Source organism: Hordeum vulgare, chromosome 3H, assembly GCF_904849725.1.
Source record: "Hordeum vulgare subsp. vulgare chromosome 3H, MorexV3_pseudomolecules_assembly, whole genome shotgun sequence".
Taxonomy (NCBI): domain Eukaryota; kingdom Viridiplantae; phylum Streptophyta; class Magnoliopsida; order Poales; family Poaceae; genus Hordeum; species Hordeum vulgare.
In genome coordinates, this window is record NC_058520.1 from 546,792,116 (window position 1) to 546,808,353 (window position 16,238).

Below are 16,238 nucleotides of genomic sequence, written 5' to 3' on the forward strand. Positions count from 1 at the left end.
AAACCGTCATGACGGACGGCAAGGAAGAGATAGATTTGGCACAAGGAAAAAAGAGCACTCTATTGAGCATAGCAGAGTACTCTGTTTTCTTCTAGGCGGCGAAACTCTGCTTCTGAGCATGTACCACGGACACGTTGAGTTCAGGAGTCGATTTAGCTACCGAGTTGTGATGCCTGAGGTGCTGCCGCTTTGCAGTATCAATACAGTTCTTCGTCGGTTCGTGCAGGGCCATGCCTACAGCTGACGCCAACAACAATGATTTATTGTGCTAACCAAACACGTGAATTGCCACGCTTTTATATTAGTTTACGGAAGTACGTACAATCTAATGAAATAGTAGTAGCACACGTACGGTAGCTGCATACATACACATAGGGTGGGGGTGGCCGGGTGGCCGGATGATGAATCACTGGACGGGGAACATGACCTCGTTGGTGCGCAGCGGCGGGAGCGTCCACGGCGGGTTGTAGCGGGAGAGCACGAAGGGGCCCGTGACGACGTGCCCGTCCTTGTGCAGCGCGGCCTTGAGCCCCTCCGCCTTCTCGGCCACCACCTTGTCTCCGGCCAGACCGCTGAACCTCACCACCGCGTACTTCCGCTCCGGCACCTCCCGCAGCACCACCCGCTCGTCCGTCGGCCGCGGCGCCTCCACCGCCTTGGCGTACTTGGACGGCAGCAGGAACTGCATCGTCACCTTACCCGTCTGCTCCTCGCGGCCCTCGGCCGTGAGGACCGGCACCGTCATGGCCACCGGCTCGGGCTCCGAAGAGGTGATCACCGGCGCCGTCATGGCGATCGGCTCTGCCTCGCCGCTGCCGGAGGAGGAGGAGGTGATGACCGGCGCCGTCATGGCGATCGCCTCAGCAGGCTTGGTGTTCTGCGGCTTGCCGAAGGCGCCGATGTAGTTGGCGAGGACCTGGAACCCGCCGTCGCGGTCGCCTTTCATCTCCTTGGGGTCGTAGGTCACCTCGGCGGCGACGCACGGCGGGTACTTGCGGATCTCGTAGCCGTCGCCGGTGTGGACCACCTCGTGCTTCGGCGTCTCCACGATGATCTTCCCGACCATCAGCTTGGCCATCGCCAGACCCATGGTCGTCGGCGTCGTTTGTTCGACGGAGGGCTCAGCGGAGGTCGTTCGCTGAATGTTGCTTTGGCTCGGCGGCGCCGGGGCTTAAGAGCCAGCGAGAGATTCGGACGAGTGGACGAGGCATGGTGTGCGAGCTGTGGCGCGCGTGGCTCCACGGAGGCGTTTTCGTTTTCGGCGCATTATTTGAGGAAGGAATTTTCGTCTTGTAAGCACGTTCCTTCTCCTTTCTTCCTTCCGTTTTTAGCTTGGAGAGAAAGTTGCGCTCGCCGGCTTTGACTTGCACGCCATGTTCCGACGAAGAGGGCGGAACGCCTTGACTTATAAAAGAAAGTGGAGCAAACGGCATATACACCTCTTCATACCAGATATCGAATTTTTGTCCAAAAGGACCCCCTCTCGAACGTCATTGTCAAAAAAGACCACCTGTGAACGAAATATGCCGAAACGACCCCCTCCCTCCGTGGCGGCAGGCGCTCCAGGCGACACGCGTCACCTGCCGCCACGAACCCAGGCGGCTGGGGCCTGCCGCCACGAGCCCAGGCGGTCGAAGCAGCTTCCCGTTTTAGCAACGCGGCAACGAAACGGTGACAGCGCGGTGGGTCCTGCCGCCTCGGCAGCAGGCGGCCAGGCGGGCCCTACCGCCTCGGGAGGAGGCGGCTGACACTGTTTCCGCGCGGACAGACATGTCGCACTGTTGCTAACTGCGCTGATTTCCGTACGCGCCGATTCCCAGGCTGAGACAGATATTTCCCGCTTCCATCGACGAAACAGTGGGAATTTTTTCCCCTCCCACCGACGAAACAGTGCGAAACTTCTTCTTTATAAGTGAACCGCGTCGCTGCCTCCTCTCTCACTCTCTTCTCCTGCCGTTGCCTCCTGTGTCACTCTCTTCTCTTTCTCTTTCTCACTCTCTTCTCTTTCTCTCAAGAGCTACTCCGTATGAAGGTTTAAGTGGCGATTTAGGACGGTTTAAAGTTAGATTTTGAAGATGTTGTAGTTGAAGAAAAGATAGATCAAGGTAAGAGCTTTCCATTTCTGTTGGTCGTGTTTGCATGCATGATGTATTTATTTTGTTTGATTAGTTTCTAAGTATGTGTTTTCTTTTGTGTTAGGTAGTGTATTATCACTTTTGTGGAACTATTTTGAAGACGTTGTAGTTGAAGAAAAGATAGATCAAGGTAAGAGCTTTTCATTTGTGTTGGTCGTGTTTGCATGCATGATGTTTTTATTTTGTTTGATTAGTTTCTAAGTATGTGTTTTCTTTTGTCTTAGGGAGCGTATTATCACTTTTGTGAAACTATTTTGTCATGCGATATGAACTACTAAGTTGAAGATCAAGGTATGAGACTCTGTTCATATTTGTGTTCATGTGATAATAGGTCGACTCTGTTCATATATTACCGGTGATTCGTTCGTGTTTGCATGCAACTGGTATTTAGAAAGCACCCGAAAAAATGTAATAATATGTTAACTATATTAGTATTATTACATGCATGACGCATGTGTATTATTACATGCATGACGCATGTGTAATATTTTTTTATGTGATAATTTGTCAACCCCGTAGATATATGATTCGTGATATGTATATGCATGCACTATGTATTTTAAAACTTTTGCTAGCAGGGAAAAATTATGTGTGTAATATTTTTGTTCATATGATAATATTACATATGGTACAATATAATACTGGTGATATTTTGTATTCGGAAGGATATCCTTATTAAACCAGAGGTATGAATGACATATTGTAATTTATCTTGTATTTATTTTGTAGATGTAGTGTCGCGACAAATGGTACAATATAAATTATTATGTGTAGATGTACAGTCGTGTGTGAGTATTTGTTAAATTGTTATATGTAAACAAGATAAGTAATGGATGTTATCACAATATAAATAAAATAATATGATGTTTCCAATATAAATTATTATGCGTAGATGTACAGCCATATGTGAATATTTGTTAAATTGTTATATGTAAAAATAGATAGGTAATGGATGTTAGTACAATATAAATATAATAATATAATTTTTAATGGACTAACGATGTAAATATGGCTGCTCGTTAGGTAGTATGGAAAATTTGTTAGTGTTTTATGGGCACATCGTACGTGAGGGTCCTTCTGGTGTGGATGTGTCTAGGTGCGGGATGACTACAGTTGTAGTGAAAGACATGGTTAATGTAGAGTATGCGGCAGTTAGAAGGTGCATCCGAGCGGTGTTTGGTTCAACGATGAATGGAAAAAAAATGACCATGGAGTCTTTCGTGGTAGAGGAAGGAAATCGTTGGGTTCTGCGGCGGGTTACTAGTGAAAGAGCATGGGCGTCGTACATGGATTTTGCAAGCAATCCCAATAACTCCATGTATGAACAACCCATGGTTTATGTGGAGTTCATTTCTGCCAGTGATGTCGCCGAGTGCAGTAGCGGTGCCGGTGAGGCCGAGTTGGCCATAACTATAGCCCTCGACGCCGGCCCATCGGAACCAAGGGGTGGCCAACAAGTGGCCATAACTGTAGCCCCCGACGCCGGCCCATCGGAACCAACAGGTGGCCAACAAGTGTATGACACGGGATATTGGTCTGCGGTCGTTGACATGAGCGAACATGTCGAGGGATTGCTGGAGGCGCTAGATGATGACGATGATGGTCATTCTTCTGCCTCTTCGGAACCAAATGATGATGAAGTTGTTCCTCCTGAGAAGGCGGTCGCTGCAGCAATCAACCCAGAGTTTTTCCAGGTTATGAGCATCACCAATGAATTTCACTCTGTTGTTGGCCTAGACGCGGGAAGTCTGGCCGTTGGACAGATTTTCCCAGATAAGAAATCTGCTAAACTTGTAGAGTTCATAAAAAAACTACATAAAGTCGTCGTCATCCTTCGACGATGCAGAGCTCTCGCCCTTTGACGAAGCGCTACTCTTGGCCTTCGTCGATGATGCGCTCTTGGCCTTGGTACTCGGTATGAAGATATTGTCTTCGTCCTCACTATCGTCAATCCATAAAAAGGGATGTTTTACTCCACCTCCACTGCGTATGTGTTGGCCTTTCTTCTTCCATCTTTCATTCAACCGTAGAAGTTCTTTCCGAATCTCCTCATATGTCCTTGCAGGCCACCCCTTCCTAGCTAATGCGTGGGCAACCTCATTCAGTAGTGTGTCATTACTGATGAGTTCGTCCCATTAAACTATTCTATTATCTATCTTGAAATTGCTAGCTAAGCGCAGAAGACACTCGGACATACCACTGTGAAAACTACGATCGAAAGGATAATGAGACATTTTCAGGACACTCCTTACCCACCTTGGTTTGGAGGGGGTTTTATAGGTGCAGCAGAGCGAGACGAATAACTAATGGCAGGGAAACGAGGAGGGAAAGCGAGGTGGAAAAGCGAGGTGGGAAAGCGAGGGCGGGAACAAAATGGCGGCAAAGCTATACGCGGGAAAAAAAATGGCGGGAAAGCGAGGCGGGAAATAAATGGCGGGATAAAATGAACATACACGTAGCTGAAATTAAGATACCCATTGTGGAAATGAAGATACAACTTGCCGAAATTAAAATAGACATTGCTGAAAATAAGATACAATTTCCCGAAATTAAGATACAAATTGCAGAAATTAAGATACAACTAACACAAATTAACATACAATAAAATAAATCTACTGAGTCCAACGTGGATATTTTCCTTTTCCATCACCAGCTTCTTGTGCTGCCTTGACGGCACGAGCCATTTCTCTCTTTCTCTCCCTCTCAGCTTCACGGGCCTGTTCCCGCTGTCTGTAAACCTCCTCCAGCCGAAGTTTCTCTTCTTGATTTTTCCTTATCATCTCATCAATAAAAGCCCTCTGCTCCACACAGTAATCTTCCCACTCTTTCTTCTGCTCTGCTTTCTCCTCTGCTTCAGCCTTCTCGCGACGCTCTTCCAAGTCCAAGCTAGCCCATGCACGGCAACCTCTTTCACGAATCTCGGTCACCGCCCAGTCCGGCATTTCCGTGTCAATCCAACGATAGTACATGCAGAGAGGAGGAGGAGACTAAAGGATGGATCAGATTCAAGTAAACAATAATATCAAGTAAACAATAATCTGGATGACTTGAGCATACCGGAGGCCTGACGTACGCAGAAATAGATTCGGGTGGATCAGATTCATAATTGGCGCACATGAAAAACTTCATGCCCAACCAATCTGAAAAATCCGTCACCTCCTTCACCTTGCAGACATCTCCGCACCAACATCGAACTGCTTCCACCCCCCGAGGCAAGCTTGCACTCTGCATTTTCCTAGGCCTAATGCTCTGATCCGAACAAGGCAAACTCATACTGACTATGGAGGTGTAGGTGCTTTGAAGTCTGGCTGATGGTGAAGAGAGTTTCACTCCCTGCCTCCTTTTATAGGCTCTGCCGGATGTCTACGCGGGAAAAAACGACGCGAAAACGAGAAACTTCAGCGGGAAACTTAGGTGGGAAATTAACGCGGGAAACTTAGGCGGGAAACTTAGGCGGGAAACTTAGGTAGGAAATTAACGCGGGAAAAAATTGCACTGCTCGTCCGTCGTTATCACGTGCATGTGGCGGGAACAAATACAGCAGGCAGCCTCCGTTCCTAAATATAAGTCTTTTTAGATATTTTACTAGATGATTACATACAAAGCAAAATGACAGAATCTACATTCTAAAATGAGTGTCGTTTTCTAGTAAAAAAATAATCCCTCTGTTCCTAAATATAAGACCTTTTAGAGATTGCACTATGAACTACATACGGATGTACATAGACATATTTTAGATTATAGGTTCACTTATTTTACTTCATATGTAGTCTTCTAATGAAATCTCTAAAAAGTCTTATATTTTGGAATGGAGAGAGTACATCCCAAGCATGGCATAATACCGCATGCATGTGGGCGGGAAAATTTGGAGCGCAAATCGTAGAACGCGCTGACTCCGAGGCCAACCAGCTGATTCCCGGCGCAATCAGCGTCGCTGTCGTGGCGCACAGATTCCCGGTGGCCCACCTAGGGTGGTGGCGGCAGGGCCCACCGAGGCTCTGTCCGTTACGGCGCGGCGTGGAGGGAACGGGATGCGCACCCGGCCGCCTCAGCTGGTGGCGGCAGGCCCCAGCCGCCTCGGCCGGTGGCTGCATGTTCCCCAGCCGCCTCGGGCGGTGGCGGCAGGTGCCACGTGCCGCCTGGCGCGCCTGCCGCCACCCGGGGAGGGGGTCCTTTCCGTTTTTATCGTTCACAGGTGGTCTTTTCTGGCAATGACGTTCGAGAGGGGGTCCTTTTGGACAAATATTCACCAGATATCCAGCCTGTCAAGTTCAAACCCAACGGCGAAAGCATAAATATAATCACATCATAAAATGGCAGCAGCGGTCATGTACAAAGTTAAGCAGTTATGAGTTGTTTCAAGTTGTCGATGTCTCCGTTTCGGAAACGAAAAAGTTGTCAATATCGACATGCAGGAAGAGATTACAAATATTGCGACTTGGTTTTTGGTGGGGAAGAGATGGGCACAAGCGGAAGATGCATTAGCCAAAGTGGCAAGACACAGAGGTATTGAAGTGTGCCGGGGCATGGTCTTTCGAGACATCTAGGAGTAGTTGTTTAGTAACCAATATATTATGTTTCCGAAGCAAATCATGGAGGTTGTTGTAAGGAACAAGCCCTCTCTTACTTTCGAATTACTGGGAATGGTGTTTCTCTTGAATTATCCTTTTCATCCATCCTCACAAGAGTCTAGATTAGAACTGTTTGGAATTCGAATCTATGCCGCTGTCCATCACGACCCTGTCCTCCACGGGCTTGACCGGCATGACGCGGTGCGATCCGCCCTCCGCGGCATGGCGCACCTTGACCCTCTTACAACGGGCACGAAGGGTCTCAGACTTAAAGTCTGACTGTGCGGGGACAAGGACCCGACGCAGGGGTTGCTCGGATGCCACCACGGCTAGCTCCAGCTACAGAGCAGACATGCACCACGAGCGATCGGTGAACGCATTGTTGCCTCTTTATCCAAGCCCCACAGACTTGCACGACACGGAAGCCCGGGCGAAGGCGTCTTCTTGGGCATCCTCCTGGGAACGGTAATGTCACGCCCAAGATGCGACCATATCCTCAATTTGGCACGAAGGCCTCGTCAGGGATAGAAGCGCATCTCGTCGTGTCGCAAGAATGGATATTGTTACAAGTACATGTACTGAAAAGAAGAGTTATATACGGAGTTGGCTTACACTCGCCACAAGCTACATCAGAGTCACATCAGTACATTACATTATCATCAAGAGCAAGAGCAGGGTCCGACTACGGACGAAAATAAACGACAAAAGAAGAACGACGTCCATCCTTGCTATCCCAGGCTGCCGGCCTGGAACCCATCCTAGATCGATGATGATGAAGAAGAAGAAGAAGAAGAAGAAGAAGAAGAAGCAGCTCCAAATGAACAATCAACGCGCTCGCGTCAATAACCTTTACCTATACCTGCAACTGGTGTTGTAGTAATCTGTGAGCCACAGGGGACTCGACAATCTCATTTCCAAAGGTATCAAGACTAGCAAAGCTTAATGGGTGAGGTATGGTTAAGTGGTGAGGTTGCAGCAGCGGCTAAGCATATATTTGGTGGCTAACTTACGAGTACAAGAAATAAGAGGGGGGGGGGAGATCTACGCATAACGGACGAGAACTACTCATGATCAAATGAATGATCCTGAACACCTACCTACGTCAGACATAACCCCACCGTGTCCTCGATCGGAGAAGGAACTCACGAAAGAGACAATCATGGTTACGCACACAGTTGGCAAGTTTTAATTAAGTTAACTTCAAGTTATCTAGAACCAGTGTTAAACAAAGTTTCCACGTTGCCACATAACCGCGGGCACGGCTTTCCGAAAGATTTAACCCTGTAGGGGTGCTCCAACTAGTCCATCACAAATTACCACAAGCCGCATAGAAATCCTCAATCACGAAGCTCGCGATCTCGTCGGATTCCCTAGTGGAAAACCTCAACTCTGAGATTACCCAAAGCATCACTGGAATCCCGATGCACAAGATATCTCGTCAAAGGTAAAACTAATTCAGCAAGGCCGCCCGACATGTCGACGATCCCGATAGGAGTCGCGTACCTCGTTCTCAGGACACGACGGATGAGCGATGGTTACCACGCCAAACGCCGAGGTGCCCCGGGTAGCGTTAATAAGCTGCTCTGTTTTGGACCAACACTCATGAGGAGCACTGGCCCGGGGGTTGATTAAAATAGTCCGCGGGTGCCGGCGGGTCCCTATGCAATTTTATTAGGTGATTAGGCAAATGTAGTACCAATGTTGGGCCTTGCCAGACCAGCTTTAATCTAAAACGAATTATCAAGGGGGTCCCCATAACAACCCCGATCGTGTTAGGAGCGCTCATTTATGGAACATAACACCGGTAGCCGGAAACTAAAGGGGCAAAGGTGGAACAAAACACCAGGCTAGAAAAGGGCCGAGCCTTCCACCTTTTACCAAGTATATAGGTGCATTAAATTAAATAGCAATTAATATGGTCATATAACAAGGAACCCATGCTTTCACTTGGAAGCAATACACCTGCAACTAGCAACGCTAACACAGGATTAAGCAAGCAGTAACATATCCAATCAGTGGTTTGCTAGGTTGAACAGGTTGAAGGTTAACATGGCATTGTTGAGAGGCTGACATTTAACAGGTGGTAGGCAACGAGACATAATCGATCGAAGCGATAAAACTAGCATGGCAATGATAGTAATGGTATCTGGGGAAATGATCATCTTGCCTGAGATCCCGCTTGGAAGAAGAATGACTCCGTGAAGCAGACGAACCGACGTAGTCGAACGGGTCCTCACATCCGACACGCTTGCGGAACTCTATCGAGACGAAGCAGACCGGAAACACAAATCAACACACGATATTCACCACACGATGCACAACACAAATGATGCATGAGCAGCTGAAAACAGGCAAGTCACGGCAAGACAATCCACACAATCAAACACTACACATTAAGTGAAGTTCAATATGCAACGAGTTACATATTGACGAAACTCCACGTTAATTATTTAGTTCACTCCCGGTTATCTACACGGCAATATTAATGTTTTCAAACATGAAAGAGGTGAAGCGGAAATTAAACTACCTATCTAGGCATTTTAAGTGAGGTCGGAAATGACATATAGCACCTCCGAAACGACCTCACATGTTAATTTACAATTCTGTCCAGATCTGAATTAACACCTTTAATTAGTTGTTAAACAGCAAAAAAAATAGGTTCACCTGATTCTACGCATCATTTCGAGCAATCTACACATAAAGAACATCTCCAGCGGAGCTACGGTTCAAAAGATACAAGCACCGCAAGATATGATGGCATGAATGTAATATGTGTGCAACGACGGCTACGAGCACTTCAAAACAAACAACCAGCAAGAGAAAATGAAACTACACAAGATTCTAAGCAAGTTTCATGTAGGACACGATCAGATCGGAGCTACGGTTCAACAACTACGAGCAAAACAAGAAATCACTACAATCTGCCAAAATCAGCCACATAGCATGTTCTACGCCCCACAACTACGGCTACACAACTCCGATAAACGCATGCAAGGCATGGCACGGAAGAGGGCAAGAAGCACTACTATGAATAGCGAACAACAACTAGCATGGCAGCAAGGAACACAAGGGAAAGAAGTCACAAAATGGCATCTCACACACTATTTCAGACTTAGTGAAAATTACACCTTATGAAAGTGCAGTTTTCGATCTGAAGCAATATTGACAGTAGCAAAATCCTAAGCTACAGGACTCCAAATGGCATGAAACTTTACAACATGCTAGAGAAACACAAGGGGTACAACTAACTCCATTGGACCAACCTCAAAAGAGCTACAGATCACAAGATGCAAGCAAGACAAGACAGCAACAAAATATAACAGATTCCAGACTTAGAAATATTTCAGCTCCTCTAAATCAGCACTATTTCTAGCAACTTGAGGGCTATCAAAACACACCTAAACATGCATTTCTATTGCAACCAAAAATACCAGCGGCTAAACAAAACATCCAAGATCAACTCTCTAGTTGACAACTCCGTCAAACGACGCACGGAATAAATCCTACGAATTAATCAAAAGGGCAACATAGCAAAATATCTCACGAACTAACTTACTCGAAAGCTAAAACTAATTACACAGAAAAATCCATGGGAATTTTATATCCCGGAAACATATAAAATATGTGGGGTTTGCAACACAAAATTATGCCGCACATAAATACGGGAAAATAACCTATATACGGGAAAATAAACTACCAGCAATCCATACACGCAAAAATACAAATGACTGGCCTAAAATACATGATAAAATGGTCCCTAAAACATAGGCATTTCTAATACGCCATACGAACAATCCGGACTTGCACGAAAATTAAATACGGGGCGTATCCTATTGAAACAGCACACAAAACTAGGCGTTAGGCACTTCAAACTACCTCAAATAATTATGCAAGTTTTATAAACGGGTTCTACTCGAGAAACTACACGTTTTACATATATAATACTCTCCGATCCGACACACGGATTTAAAACTACACGCATTTTAATAACCGTCTATTTTCTGGAATCTATTATAATTCCGAAAAACATCCTAAATCACTAATGGGCCCAACAGGGGCACTACGTAATTAAAAGGCGCGCAGGCGGGGGATAGCTCACCTGAGGGCTAACTCGGGCCGGCCTGGTCGGCTGAGGAGCAGGAGGCCTGCTGGCGCAGGGGCGGAGTGGGCCGCTGGGCTACCTGGGCCGGGAGGAGCCACGGGGCTGGCCAGGGACGAGCGCACTGGGCCGCTCGAGATCAACGCAGGGAGGCCCAGGAGGGGTCGCGGAGGCCCAGGCGGGGGCGCTGGCGAACGGGCGTCGTCCTCCTCGCTCCCCTCCAACCGGCGGCGCCGGCGCAAGGCCGCGATGGCGGCGAGGCTGCCCTGGATCCGGCGGATCCGATCCCCGGGGACCCGCTCCCGACGGAGGAGGAGGCGAGCACCGGCGGGCAGGGCGGGCTCCGGCGACGGGGAAGCTGCGGGTTGTGCGGGATCTGGCGTGCAGAGCAGAACGGGGCGGCGCACCGGCTTCCACAGGCGCGGTCAACGGGACACTCCGGCGGCCAGGGCGCGGCGACAACGCCAGAGAAGACGGCGGCGCGCTGACGTGCAGGCAGCGGCGACGGGGAAGGAGCGGGAGGCGGCCTTGGCGCTGCCATGGAGGGGCTTCGACGGGAGCAGGGGGCTGCGGCGGCGGGATCCGGGCCCGGGCGGGCCTCGGATGGGCTCGGTGGGCCCACGGCGGCTGGGGCTGGTGGGAGGAGAGGGAGCTGCGGCTGAGGCTAGGGTTTCGGGTAGGTGGCACGGATTTCGAGGCAGAGGGGAGTGGCGCTCTAATTAATGGCATGAGGGCTATATATAGACAAACCGGGGGGGGGGGGGCTCGGTTAACCGGAATCGCGTTTCGGACCCAACCACGGGGTCGGATTCGGACGATTCCAAACGTGGGTATCGGTATGCGGCCGTGTAGAGGGGATATCCGGAGACGAGAGGGAGAACGGGCGGCGCGACACGAATATTAAAACACCGACAAACGTCTGACGGTAGACCGAATACGGTGCCGCTACGGTCGACCGTTCGGGTACGAGACGGTCTCCGATCGCGACGAAATTCGACAGGCGGCATCGCTATAACTAATCACGACCGCACGTCAAATCTCAACCCGATCAGAGAAAGTTTTACACACACTTTAAAAACAGGGTTTTGACGGTGCCGCGGACGCGTGCGAGTGCGGTCGGACTCGGAACGAACCACGACGAGAACCGACAACTAACAACGGATGCAAGTTTTGAAAACTGGCGGCACGGAGATGCCGATGCAATGTTGATGATGTGCATGATGCGATGATGATGCGACAAATATAAATAGACACTCGACGAAAACGGAAAGAGAGGGGAATCTTCTGGAACGTCGGCATCGGGCTGTCACAGGTAAAGACCCAGTCGGACGGCTATCTCCTCTTCCTCCGTGCAGGGGACAAGATCCCAATCGACAGTTGCAGAGTGCCTCCATGCTTGAAATGGTCGGAGATCACCGGAGAGGAGCTGAGCGAGTGGACTAAAAGTGAGGTGAAGTGGCAAAAATGGCTAGGGTTTTGTATGGGGAGCGAGGTGGAAAGAACGCTTGCGCACGCAACACTGTGTCCGTGAGCCATGCGAGCCACAACGAGTGTGTAAAAGCCGCAGTACTCATTTTTCTCAATAAACACATGTGTGCCGCAGTGGCTGGAGCTGTCGCCCTCGAACTATACGACACGGGATCGAATCCTGCTCGCACAAACACCTATCTCTTTTGGTTCTTTTGTTAAGTACTCCCTCCGTCTCAAAATTCTTGTCTTAGCTTTTTTAGAAATGGATGTATGTAAATACTAAAACTTGACTAGATACATTCATATCTAAACAAATCTACGACAAGAATTTTATAATGGGAGAGTATACATGTAGTTATATCTTCTATTGTTTCGCTAATTCTATTGACCGTGCACAAAAAATGCTAATCATATATTAATGTAACAAAAAATATTCCCAATATATACAAAAATTATAATGTGTATTAACAAATTAGTAATCAAACACAAAAAAAAAATGAAAAATGTTAATCGTCTATTTCAAAAAAATTAAATGTATGTAAAAAATGTTCCTGGTGTGGATAAAGAATGTAAAATATGTATTAAAAATTAACACTAAAATATAAACTTTGAAAAATGTTGATTGCGTATCACAAAACTGTTCACAATACATATAAATATGTTAACATTATATAAAAATGGTTCTGATATATATGGACAATGTAAAATGTGTATCAGAGAATTATTCTTTTTTATTAAAAATATTAATCATGTATTCAAAAAATGTTAAGCATGCATTACAAAATGTTCCTGGTGCATGCAAAAAATGTACAATATGTACAAAAAATATATTCGTCAAACAATATATTTGAAAGAAATAATAATCATGTATTTTTAAAAATAATAAACCTATATAAATAAATATTGCTCATGTATGCAAAAAATGTACAGTGTATGAAACAAAATTAGTCATAAAAAACAAACGAAACCAAAAAATAGAAACAAATAAAAGTCCTAACGAACATGAAAACCCAAGAAAACTCATGCAAAAGAATGAAAACAGTGAAACCCGAGAACGAAACAGAATATAACGAAGAAAACTGAGAAAAGAAACAATAAAACGAAGAAAACTGAGAGAAGAAACAATAAAGAACGTAGAAAGAAGAAAAGAAAAGAAAAAAGAAACATTGAATCCAAGAAATAATCAAAGAAAATAAAGAAAAAGGAATAAAAAAAGCTATGAAATAACAAAGAGAACAATGAAAAGAAAAAACAGAAAAACTAACAATAACAAGTGAGAAACCAAAAAATAAAAAGCAGGCCGGAAACCAATACGTCGACCGAAGATCGAGCGACCGGAGCTTATTTGGCAAGCAAGCGACCAGTAGTGAGCGAGCGTTCTGAACTACTCCCTCCGTTCTTAAATATAAGTCTTTTAAAATTTTTTACTAAAGGTCTACATACGAAGTAAAATGAGTGAATGTACATTCTAAAGTATGTCTGTATACATCCGTATGTAGACTTGTAGTGAAACCTCTTCAAAGACTTATATTTAAAAACGAAGGGAGTATATGAGCTCTCTTCAAGAAGACTGTTAAGCGGGAAATACCTCTCGGACGCGTACTTCCTCCATTTTAAAATATATAAGTTTTTTGATTTTTTTACTAAGGAACTATATATAAAAGAAAATAAATGAATATATATTCAAAAGTATGTACAAATACAATTGCATGTAGTTTTTTTAAAAAGTCTTTAAAAAAATTATAATTAAGAACGGAGGGAGTATATGTTTATTGCAAGATGGAAAGATCTCTCGCCTAAGGAATTTCCCTCTTTCCTCGTTTTTGGGAATCTGGGCTGGCCCATTTTCGTTGTTTATTTTTTTGGTCGCTGCATCGCTCGGTCGGGTGCCGCTCGGTCGTGTGTTTTTTGTTGGTTTCGGTCTAGATTTTTTTTACGTTCTTTCTGTTTCTTTATGGTTTTGTTTTGTTTTCTACTTTCGTTGTTTTTTCATTGGTTTTCTTTGTTCTTCTAGGTTTTTACTGTCTTTTCTTTCTTCCGTATTCATTTTTCTTCTGTTTTGTTTCTTTTATTTGTTTATATAGGTTTTTTCTTTTCTTTCCTATTTTATTTCCTTTCTTTCTTCATTTTCGTCTATTGTCTTTGTCTTTTATCGGTTTCATTTTTTTCACTCTTTTGCGCCGGTTATCATGATTTTCTTTTTTTATTGGGTTTCATTAGTATTTTATTTTTTGAATAGAACAGGAACGTTTTCTATACACATTTAACAATTTTTATATATACATGAAATGTTCTTGTATGCATCTGTAATATTTTTTCTGTAAACTCCATTTTTTCTATCAACCTCTGTCTTAAAATTATTGTCTTAGATTTATCTAGATATAAATTTATCTAGTCACGTTTTAGTATTTGAATACATTTTAAGTTTTAGTATATACTTCCTTCATTCTAAAATTCTTGTCTTAGGTTTGACTAAAAATGAATGTATCTAAATATTAATCTATGACTAGATACATTCATATCTAGAAAAATTTAAGACAAGAATTTTAGGACAGAGGGAGTACTCCTTATAGGCCGCGCGCCGGTCGCCCCCTCGCGCGCGCGGGCACTTGTAATATTTTCCCACCCGCGCGCTTCTCTGGTAACATTTTTCGTCTAAATATGTTGCAACCAGCGTCATTTTTGCTGCAAGCGTTTTTTTTTACTATTTTTTGTCCGAGTAAAAAAGCTGCATATACGTTTGGTTGCGACTCCAGTTCGTCGGATTTTTCGTTACAATCGATATTTTTTACTTTTTGCTACAACCGTGTTAATTTTTGCTACAACCGGCATCATGTTTTGCTGCAACCGTTCACTAAAAAAGTTGCATACACGTCACGTAAATATTTGTTACAACCGGGGTTTGACTTTTGCTACCACGTATCATCAACTTTGTTTTTTGTTACGATCACGTAGATATTTTTTTTGCTATAATTTTTGTTTTTTGTTGCAACCGTTAAAAAAATTGCTGCATCGCATCAAAATTTTGCTGCATAGGAGAAAAATGTTGCATCGGATCCAACGATACGAACGACGCGGGGTTGATGAATCCTACGGCTCGCGCGCAATCGGCCGAAAGTTTGGACCGGCGCGTGAGCGCAGATCAGTCCCCTATCGCTAGAGCTGTCCCGTAGGGTCATTCTGGCCCCGGCCGTTCCGGGGCTCGCGCAGTAGGATACGTCCACGTTCAGCTTGGGCCATCCTGCCTCTGGGGGCACCCAGGCCCCAGCGGGGCCGAGGACAATCAGCAGACTAGTCTGCGTGTGTGATACAGGCCTGCATGGCACAGCAACACCGCTTGCTTTGCCTTTCACTGGGTCTGCACCTGGATGGTTCTCGGTGCCTATCAAGGACTCGACGTAGCTCAGCAGAAACCTCTTTGACACCTCGATCGGGGGCGGCCGCTTGTCGTGAGCCATCTCGTTTCGAACATGTCAGCACCTCCATAATACTTTCTTCGTTTTTAAATATAATTTTTTTAAAAGATTTTATTAAAACACTACATACGAAATAAAATAAATGAATCTATATTTTAAAGTATGTCTATATAAAAGAAAAAACTAAGTAGGGGTGCGTGCACCGATTCCTTTCCGTGCAGCGGACTCACACTGGATTCGGTCCCTATGATCAGAATTCAAAAACTTTTATCTCTTAAACCGTTAATTCGATTGATGATCCGTTTTTACCGTTGACTTTGTTTCGATGAAATCTTCAAAACTAGATTCCATGTCGACATGTTTCGACAACTTTTTTTTACTCGTACTTACCTCATTTGTTGCACTTACTTATCAGACTAGTAAGTACTTACTTGTCTGATAAAAAATAACTTAATCATTATATTTTGTTAAATTGTGTATAAATATGACATCTTGACATAATCAAACTGACACGTATAAACAATTTTTTTTACGCGATTACGCGCAA

The 16,238-nt window shown here is 45.3% G+C and overlaps 1 protein-coding gene across 1 annotated transcript; it reads right to left on the minus strand.

Annotated features, from left to right (window-relative positions):
- Window positions 1-259: 259 nt before the first annotated feature.
- Window positions 260-1,260, minus strand: LOC123444885 (heme-binding-like protein At3g10130, chloroplastic). The gene has a single exon (XM_045121763.1). The coding sequence runs from the start codon at window positions 1,088-1,090 to the stop codon at window positions 407-409; it is 684 nt and encodes a 227-aa protein (XP_044977698.1). The 5' UTR covers window positions 1,091-1,260; the 3' UTR covers window positions 260-406.
- Between the last annotated feature and the right edge of the window lie 14,978 nt (window positions 1,261-16,238).

Bases quoted from the DNA above. Each gene is read 5' to 3' on its own strand.
- LOC123444885 (XM_045121763.1), bottom strand. From the start codon at position 1,090: ATGGGTCTGGCGATGGCCAAGCTGATGGTCGGGAAGATCATCGTGGAG.